Below are 8,490 nucleotides of genomic sequence, written 5' to 3' on the forward strand. Positions count from 1 at the left end.
TGAAATTAGAATGGTTGGGGATGTTGTACAATTACCAGAGGAAAAAGGTGACAGAGTTTAAGAGAGAGGTACCTTGATCAACAAGGGACTGAGGAAAGGAGAAGAATACTGTGACACACGCACATGCTACAAACTACAAAAGCAGGGGAAAATGAAGCAGAATCTTAGTTATTGAAGAAATTTAGGTCAATCGAGTCTTCGTCGAAATTTTCAAAGTTCCAGTTTCCGGGGTCGGTGAGCAGCGGGTCTTCCTCGATGGTCTCTGTCGACGTCTCGCAGCTTTCGTTGGGAAGGAAGAAGTCGTCGTTCCAATCGTTGTTGCTCGAGTTGCAGCTCATCGACGGCGACATCGTTAGGGAGGCACACGGCGAAAATGTTTCACGCGTTTGCGATGGAGATCCACTTGCGGCTGACGACGATGAGCAGTCTCCTCCTTCCTCGATGTAATCAGCAACGAATCGATCGAACTCTTCGGATGGGCTCTGAAATAATTGATTTAGAAACGCTGTATTTAAATAGATAAAACTCACTTGAAGTGTTCAAGGATTCTGTCGAGGCACTCATCTTTGGATCCATGTGGTTGGACAGGAGAGAAATAAGGGTCAGAAACGAATTGACTGGCACCTTCTTGGAATCCGAACGACGGTGTTGGAAGGTGGTGTTGACGTTGGTGTTGGAGATGATGGTGCTGGTGGAGAATCCGTTGGCCTTGTCCCTCTGCTGGGGTGCATTAATGAATTCTGCTGATTCAAGGCTCGTTGATCCTCTCCATACTCCATCACTCCTCCACTGACGATAACATCCTCCTCCTCCCCGACGACTTCTTCCTCGTAGGCGACGTTTGAGTAGATGGTGGAATCGCTGACAATGTTCTCGTTCTGATACATAACTGGGGATGATTGCTCGTTGACGATTTGCATTTGTTGTTGTTGCCGGGATTGGAATTTCTCGTTTTGACGGCGAAGCTTCTCGTTCTCGGCACGAAGACGGTTGTTCTCTTCGACGAGCTTACGCATCACTTCATCGATTTTTCCAGATCTTTCCTGCAAAAAAGAATAATAAAAATTCGGAAATTCAATGCTTTCAGATCCCTTACCTTCTTCTTATCTCTAGCATTTTGTGCGGCGACTCGATTTTTAAACTTTCGTCTGTCCATTTTCTCCTCCTGGGTCAAATGGTTGAGTCTCTCGCGTTTTCTGGGTCCCGACGGTCCCATATCATCTCCAAGAAGCTCGGCGACGATCTGGTCGGTCGAGATGGCTCGCTTCGGAGCTCTCATGACTGGTGGTGGCGGTGCCATATTTTGGTATGTCGAAGCGACACGTGGCTGGCGTGCCGGGAGCACATAGATTCGTTTTGGATAGTTGCTCATATTATAGGGGGGCTTACGCCCAAGGCGAATTGAGGTGAAATAGAAGAAAAGTGTCTTCTGAGAAAGGGTTTTGTTGTGAGGAAACTCGACTGGTCGCCCCGTTAAAGCAACGTCGACAAACCGCGACGCGACCGCAACGCGGTTGCTCCTCTCGAAAGAGTGTGTGGCGGGGAGAGACGCAGACAAATTGTTGTTATTGCGAAATGCCTCCTCGTATTTCGGAGTGACGTCATGGGGAGCTGAGTTGGAAGTTTCGGAAGTTTCTGCAAAAATTCTAGTTTTCGGACGGAGAATGTCCTTATCAGTGTATCACAAGATTTCTGAACTCATTCATTAATGCAGAAAAATTAGCTGTAATTCATGTAGAAAAGGAAAAAGGCAAAAAAATTGTTTAATTTAAAATTTCACAGTCAATTTTTGTAAGAAAAAGGGAGTAACAACTAGTGAGGGAGGAGAGATCTGAGGCGCTATATGAACAAAAAAGCATAAATTAGAAGGACCCAAGATTCACAACTATTTAAAGGAAAATTATTTAAACCATCCGCCCAAAAATCCGCCGGACGATTTCGACGGCGACACTTTCTTGTTATACGGCTCCTGAGACTGCCTGACGACGTCGTTGTAGAGATCCTCACGGGTCGACAAGGCCTTCAGGATAACGTCGTCCTGCACTTTGAGCTTAGCAACCGCCTCATCGTATTTGCGCTTAGCTTCTGTGAATTCTCTCTGGAAGTCTAGCATTTCCTTTTTTATCACGGATATCGCCTTTTCGGTGTCCTGAATCTCCACAAGCTGCTCGTTAGCAGCTGCCGCCACCGGTAAGAAGGTTATAGAGTACTTCACATCGCTTATCCAATTGTCACCATATACAGCAATATAGTGTTTTCGGGTCTCCAAAAGTGTCGCCGTTTGCATTTCAAACGAATCCAAATAGTGGAAAGCTATCGGCGTATCCTTGTCTTCCAAATGATACTTCATCGGGTTGAATTCTTGAATATTCGCGACGTTGTAAGGCACAAAGAACATATCCGCTTGGGTTCCAGCTTTTCCACGTTTCCCGGACTCCTGAATCATCCGCACACCTCCTTCCTTATCGAAAAGCACTAGCTTGAATTTGGACGACGAGCTTTTGCAGATGATCGCCACTCCATTCTTTCTAAAGTCCTCCAGCATATTGATCTCATAGAAATGCGCATGTTGCTTGCTCACAGAAGCTGTAACAGTGTCTCCTGGGGCCAGCGGCCTTGCGTGGATGTCACTTTCCTGCCCCAGACAGATTTGGCGAGCTTGAGCGAGGACTTTGGGGACGATTTGAGTGGGAATTGGGACTCCGAGTTTGCTGAAGAGGGCTCCGAAAACGCGGCCTAAAAAATTCAAAGTTTTGATTCAAACAACACAAAGAAGACTTTACTCACCAACTCCACCCATTTCCGACACATCAAAACCCTCAAAATCCAGCTGATTCTCTGACGGACCACTCACATCGTACTGTCTTCGCTTATTGGGGTCCGAGAGCACCGAATAGGCAATAGAGACCTTTTTGAACTGCTCTTGAGCGTGTACATCGTTTGGATTACGATCCGGATGGTATTTAAGGGCTAATTTTCGGTAGGCCGACTTGATTTCGGCTTCGGAAGCCTAAATATTGATTTTTAAGGATTTTATGGCTTCTTTTTCAGCTACTTACCGACTTTTCCACGCCTAACAGCTGATAGAAATCTGGCTCATCGGCTTTCGGAGCATCGCTAGGCGTTGTTGGTTTTGACATGGTCGCTGTAGTGGTTGCTGGAAAAAGTTGACTTAAAAATGTAACAAAAAAGAAATACATTTCTAGAAAGGAAGGCGAAAAAAAGGAAGGATGAATCATCATCGCATCCTTTTTCTATGTGGTTTTCGCAATAGGGCAAACATTCTCTTTTTCTCTGCTGCCTCTTTTTTCGATTTTTGCAGAGGAGAGAGCCTTTGCCAAAGAGCAGCAGTGCTCAATGAGAGGGACAGAGTGCCCAACTTACCAGGATAAGTCTTCTTTTTGAAGAAACCCATTGAATAGGCGGCAAAAGTTAGCGTTAGAAATTAATTAGAAAAATTTAGGTTTCGTTTTTTGAAACTCCCGCCGCAGAGTCCGCAAACACGGTGCACACTTTCCCAGCTACCGTAATCAAGTTAAAATTATTTTTTTAATTTTTCCTTCTCGAAAATCAAGAAAAAATCAACGAAAGAAGACAAAAATTTGTGTGACTATCGATAAAAAATGCGTAGACAACGGAAATCGCAGAAAAATTGCTTAAAAATTAATTTCCGGTGACCGAAAACTTATTTTTTTAGCATTTTCGCACCGAGTCCGCAAACACGGTGCAGACTTTGCCAGCTACAGTAGCCAAGCTAAAATTGTGATTTTTCAATAATTTTTCGTATTTTTTTACCAAAAAATTGAGGTAAAAAAGGCAAAAAACCGCCTATTTTTCGTTTAGAAGAACGGAAATTTCGGGAAAAATTACTAACACTGCCTCCTCCCGCGAGCCGCCATCTGGAGCATTTGCAGAACGTCCTGCATCGATGACGCAATCAAAAATTTCTTCCTGTGTTTGTGTTTGATTCCAGGCACATACACAAAAAAGGAAGAGCGGCGCTGGGCGACAGCGAACGAAATTGTGTTGTCTCTCAACGCACCACGCGTCGTTGGCCCATATTTTATTGGCTCTCATTCCGAAAAAAAAACAATTTATTACAAAAAAACACGTGGCAACAAAACTGGGTGAACATGCGACTTTTGTACAAAACACTCCTCAAAAAATTAACAAAAGAGACATTTTAAAAGTTATTCATCGTCACTCATCGGCTCATCATCCAAATCGGGCATCGGGAACCTCAAAATCGCAGCGCAACCTGTCAACTGCGCCAATTGCTCTCCCGAAACGTGCATTGACGAGAAGATGTGCACTTTTCCGTTTTGTTCTCGCACACTTTCCACCAATTTTACGTATTTTCTTCGGGTTTCAATGTCTTGGGCACGGAATAGGGAGTCAGCGACGAGAAGGGTCTCGATGGCAAGCTCCTGATTGGCGCGGGAGACGTGGCTGGAAAAGAGCATTTAGCTGGAATAGTGACTGGAATCAGACTTACTTATAACCATAAAACGCACGATCCGGTTCTGTAGACATTAGCTCCAGGAACTGATTCAACGCCTTCACCTCTCCTTGAGCCTTGGTATCTGCTAGCCTCGCGGCCACCTGTGGTGTCTCCAGCACTTCCTTCAACGCATGCTTAAATCCACTACTCGAATGCGTCAACATGAATTTCGCCTTCTGATCCGCCGTGAATTTCTTGCCGTTCGCATCGGCGTAGGCTATCAGATGCTGCATGAATGCGTCCTTGACGAAGCCACGACTCGCGATGATCACACATTTTACGACCTGAAAATCAAATTTTGAATTTGAATTCCTAGATATCTAGATTCTTAGATTTTTAGATTCTTAGATCCTTAACTTCTTAGATTTGAAAAATATCAATTTTGAGCCAAGTTATAGCGATTTGAAGTTTGGTGGCCTAGAAAACTCAGTTTTGAGAAAGTTAGGCCACAAGTTTGACGAATCAAAAGAGCGATTCCTACAAACTCTGATGCCGTTTTCAGATTTGGAAAAGCTTCATTTTATGCCAAGTTATAGTCACTAAAAATTTGGTGGCCTAGAAATACAAAACTAGGCCACTATTGTCCAAAATTAAAATGGTCATATCTCTCTTCAAAATTAAGATTTTTCAAATTTGAAACTTGGTATGAGTTTCTCAAAACAAGAGCTTCCCAGAAATATTTGTTGTGGCCTAACTTTTATGAATTTCAGGAAACTAGGCCACCGACTTCAAATGGTTATAACTCGCTTTTTGAAGCTGGGAACCAGAAAGCTTCCTGAATTTATACTTATAAACCCGAAAAATCCGAGAAAACTGAAAAACCTAAAATTCAAAAAAATCCACAATTTTTTTAATTTTTCCCTCATTTTTATGTGAATCTATAGGATTTTCTGCATAAAAAAACTAAAAACTATACATTTTTTCAAAAATACTACCTGCAAATTGACATGCCGCATAAACGCCACACAGACTGCTTCATAGAATTTCTCCAGACCCTTTTCATGCTGACTTGTGAACCCTTTTCTCTTTCTGGGAATCGTCATATCGATTTTGGCTCGTGTCAGTGTCATCGCAGGTGTGATTAGGCATACATTGGCGAGTCCCTCATGAAGAACAACAGCTGCCACGTCAGCGGCTTGTGCAGGATCCAGGGAGAGGTTTAGGCGTTCTGAAAATCTTAAAAAATCATCGAAACTCAATTTTGGGACACACCTAAATCAATAGAATCCCATTCTGTCTTCTGCAGTGTAAACTTCCGATTCGGTTCGAGATCTATGGTATGGTAGGCGCCAAGCTTCACAATATCGTTTTCCTCGATGTTTCTGCCCTTCAAATGAAGTTCTTGTGCTCCTGGATCGAAATCGATTGATTCTACGGATACTGTAAGCATCGTGTGTACTCTTTGGGAGGATGTGGTGCCGGTGGAGGTTTCAGAGACAACCTGAAGAACTTGGAAATTGAACTTGACGATTGGACAACTCAAAAACTCACTTTTCGAATCGTAGATGCTTTTATCACATCGCCGACTCGAATTAGATTGTAGATGTGCCACATATCCTCGGCTTCTTCTGCCATCAACACCACAAATCTAACATTTTCCGATTATAAATTTTTCCTGTCGAAAAAAAAGAAAAAAACTCACCCACTACCATCTCGCTCGATTCCTCGCTTGAACTGCTTCATTTTAGCTGATTTTTGGAAGAAATTCCGACTAGAAACGGTTAATCTTGGCCTGTTTTGTTGCGAAATTCCAGACAACAGCAAAAAAATAATTTTCAGCGGATTGTCGATTTACGCTAAACCGCGCGCGCATGCGCTATTTCGGAGTGTCGTTGCTTGGTCGATTTTGGATTTTTAGACATATTTTTGGGATTTCAAGTCGATTTTTTCATTAAATTTGTACATTTTTAGAAGAAAAATATTTTCAGCAAAATGGGAAAAACCTCGCGTGACAAGAGAGACATCTACTATCGTCTGGCGAAGGAGAACAAATGGCGAGCACGGAGCGCGTTCAAGTTGATGCAGATTGATGATGAATTTCAGATTTTGAAAGGTTTTTACAGTTAAAAAAGTGAAAAGTTTGCTGATTTTCGGGAATTTCAGTAATTTTCAACTGGAATTTTTCCCAGGATCTTCAGCTTTTAGCTTTAACTATAGTTTTTTTAAGCCTAAAACTATATGCTTGTTTTCCGGTAAGGAGTTCCAGTCTAAGTCTTAAATTTGATTAAAAAACAAGAAATTAAGAAATTTCAGCAAAAAAAGTGTAAATGTTGCCGATTTTCATAAAAAAATATGTTTTCAGGCGTCACTCGTGCTGTCGACCTATGCGCAGCGCCTGGAAGTTGGTCCCAAGTGCTCTCGAAACGTCTTTACGAAGAAGACGAGAAGGCGAAAATTGTGGCAATCGATTTGCAGCCAATGGCGCCGATTCCAGGGGTTATCCAGTTGCAAGGAGACATCACATCAGTGGAGACTGCCAACCAGGTCATTGAACATTTCTCTGGCGAAAAAGCGGATATCGTAATCTGCGACGGCGCTCCAGATGTCACGGGAATCCACTCTCTTGACGAATTCATGCAAGCCGAGCTCATCCTGGCCGCCTTCAACATCACAAGCCACGTTTTGAAGAACGGCGGAAACTTCCTGGCTAAGATCTTCCGCTCCCGGAATTCATCGCTTCTCTACGCTCAAATGAAACGATACTTCAAGCAGGTCTACCTGGCGAAACCTCGAAGTTCCCGTCAATCCAGTTGTGAGGCTTTTGTCCTTTGCCTGGACTACTCGCCACCAGAGGGATTCGTTCCGACGATGAATAAGACGTCGTTGGAGATCAAAGACAATGTTACTGCGGACGTTATCGATGGATTTGTGACTTGTGGCGATTTGAGTGGTTGGGATAGTGAGAAATCGTATCCGCTGGATATCGAATGCTCATTTCCGAGAGGCACACAGGATGAGGATGATAAAAAGTAGGAATTTGAAATTTTTTGAATTCCACAAATTCTGAATTTCCAGACGCTACGAATTCAAAGACGTCGTTCAGCCACCGACGGATCCAGCTTACAAAGAGGCTCTCGAAAAAAAGAAGACGGGAGTTTTCTCAAAAATGAACGCCGAAATGAACAAGGAGATGAAGGCAGCGATTAAACGGGAGAAGAAGCATCGGGAGATGACGGCGGAGGCTGCTGAGAAGGAATCTGAGAAGGAACCTGAAAAGGAAGCTGAAGACGTGGCAGATGCGCTGGAGAACAAGGTCAATATTGAAGAATGATCTCTATGTTTTGATTTTCATGTTTAAAATTCCTAAATTTGAGCTATTTGTATTTCTATTTTGTCTCTTTTTTGATCCCGCCAACATTCACAAAACCCCAAAATGAACTCGGATAGCCAGAAGGCGTATTTTTCTTCTAATTCCAGATATCTCAAAAAATATTGTACTTCTAAATAGAACTGAAATTTTGAAATTTCCAACTTTTAATTGGATAATTTATGCATATCCCAAGAATTCTGAATTTTTGAAAAATCTAGAAAAATGAGATACGTTTCGAAGTTCATTAGAACTCAAAACATCCGAAAAAAAAGTCTCAAAAATTTTTTTTGTGAAAAAATCACTAATTGCACGCTCTCCCACAGAACAATTCCGAACTGCAAATTAATTTTTGATCTACAGAAAAAAGTTTGACGCGATCACAATTGCAGGTCTAAAACCATAATTTCAGAATTTTTTATCTGATTTTGTGGAGATTTAAGATGATTCAAATGATTCTTAAAAAATTAATTAGTGGTTATAGATTCATGTATGGTCGTTTTCCGGAAGAAAAAAATGTCAAAAATGGTCATTTTGAAAGTTTTTTACAGAAAAAATCTATCTCCTCTTTCAGTTTTTGACATTTCTAGGAGTTCTATAGCTCAAAAAAACCGCAATTATTTATTCTTCATTTTCTATGGACGAATATTTAATTCGTCTGATAAAACTTTTTTTTATAATC

The 8,490-nt window shown here is 42.0% G+C and overlaps 4 protein-coding genes across 4 annotated transcripts; 1 reads left to right on the plus strand and 3 right to left on the minus strand.

Annotated features, from left to right (window-relative positions):
- Window positions 1–164: 164 nt before the first annotated feature.
- Cbr-xbp-1 lies at window positions 165–1,372 on the minus strand (the record flags this gene model as incomplete). Its single annotated transcript, XM_045244456.1, has 3 exons — window positions 165–482; window positions 642–1,043; window positions 1,097–1,372. The coding sequence occupies 3 exons, from the start codon at window positions 1,370–1,372 to the stop codon at window positions 165–167; spliced, it is 996 nt and encodes a 331-aa protein (XP_045096975.1).
- Window positions 1,373–1,900: 528 nt separating this feature from the next.
- Window positions 1,901–3,140, minus strand: Cbr-dnj-16 (the record flags this gene model as incomplete). The annotated part of the gene is made up of 3 exons (XM_002642495.1): window positions 1,901–2,736; window positions 2,788–3,010; window positions 3,060–3,140. The coding sequence occupies 3 exons, from the start codon at window positions 3,138–3,140 to the stop codon at window positions 1,901–1,903; spliced, it is 1,140 nt and encodes a 379-aa protein (XP_002642541.1).
- A 1,050-nt stretch (window positions 3,141–4,190) lies between these two features.
- On the minus strand, window positions 4,191–6,184 carry CBG20163 (the record flags this gene model as incomplete). Its single annotated transcript, XM_002642494.2, has 6 exons — window positions 4,191–4,449; window positions 4,496–4,785; window positions 5,437–5,669; window positions 5,714–5,942; window positions 5,993–6,089; window positions 6,144–6,184. The coding sequence occupies 6 exons, from the start codon at window positions 6,182–6,184 to the stop codon at window positions 4,191–4,193; spliced, it is 1,149 nt and encodes a 382-aa protein (XP_002642540.2).
- A 249-nt stretch (window positions 6,185–6,433) lies between these two features.
- CBG20162 lies at window positions 6,434–7,772 on the plus strand (the record flags this gene model as incomplete). Its single annotated transcript, XM_045244457.1, has 4 exons — window positions 6,434–6,554; window positions 6,804–7,470; window positions 7,517–7,538; window positions 7,572–7,772. The coding sequence occupies 4 exons, from the start codon at window positions 6,434–6,436 to the stop codon at window positions 7,770–7,772; spliced, it is 1,011 nt and encodes a 336-aa protein (XP_045096976.1).
- Window positions 7,773–8,490: the final 718 nt, after the last annotated feature.

This window comes from Caenorhabditis briggsae (genome assembly GCF_000004555.2).
Source record: "Caenorhabditis briggsae complete genome, chrIII, whole genome shotgun sequence".
Classification (NCBI taxonomy): domain Eukaryota; kingdom Metazoa; phylum Nematoda; class Chromadorea; order Rhabditida; family Rhabditidae; genus Caenorhabditis; species Caenorhabditis briggsae.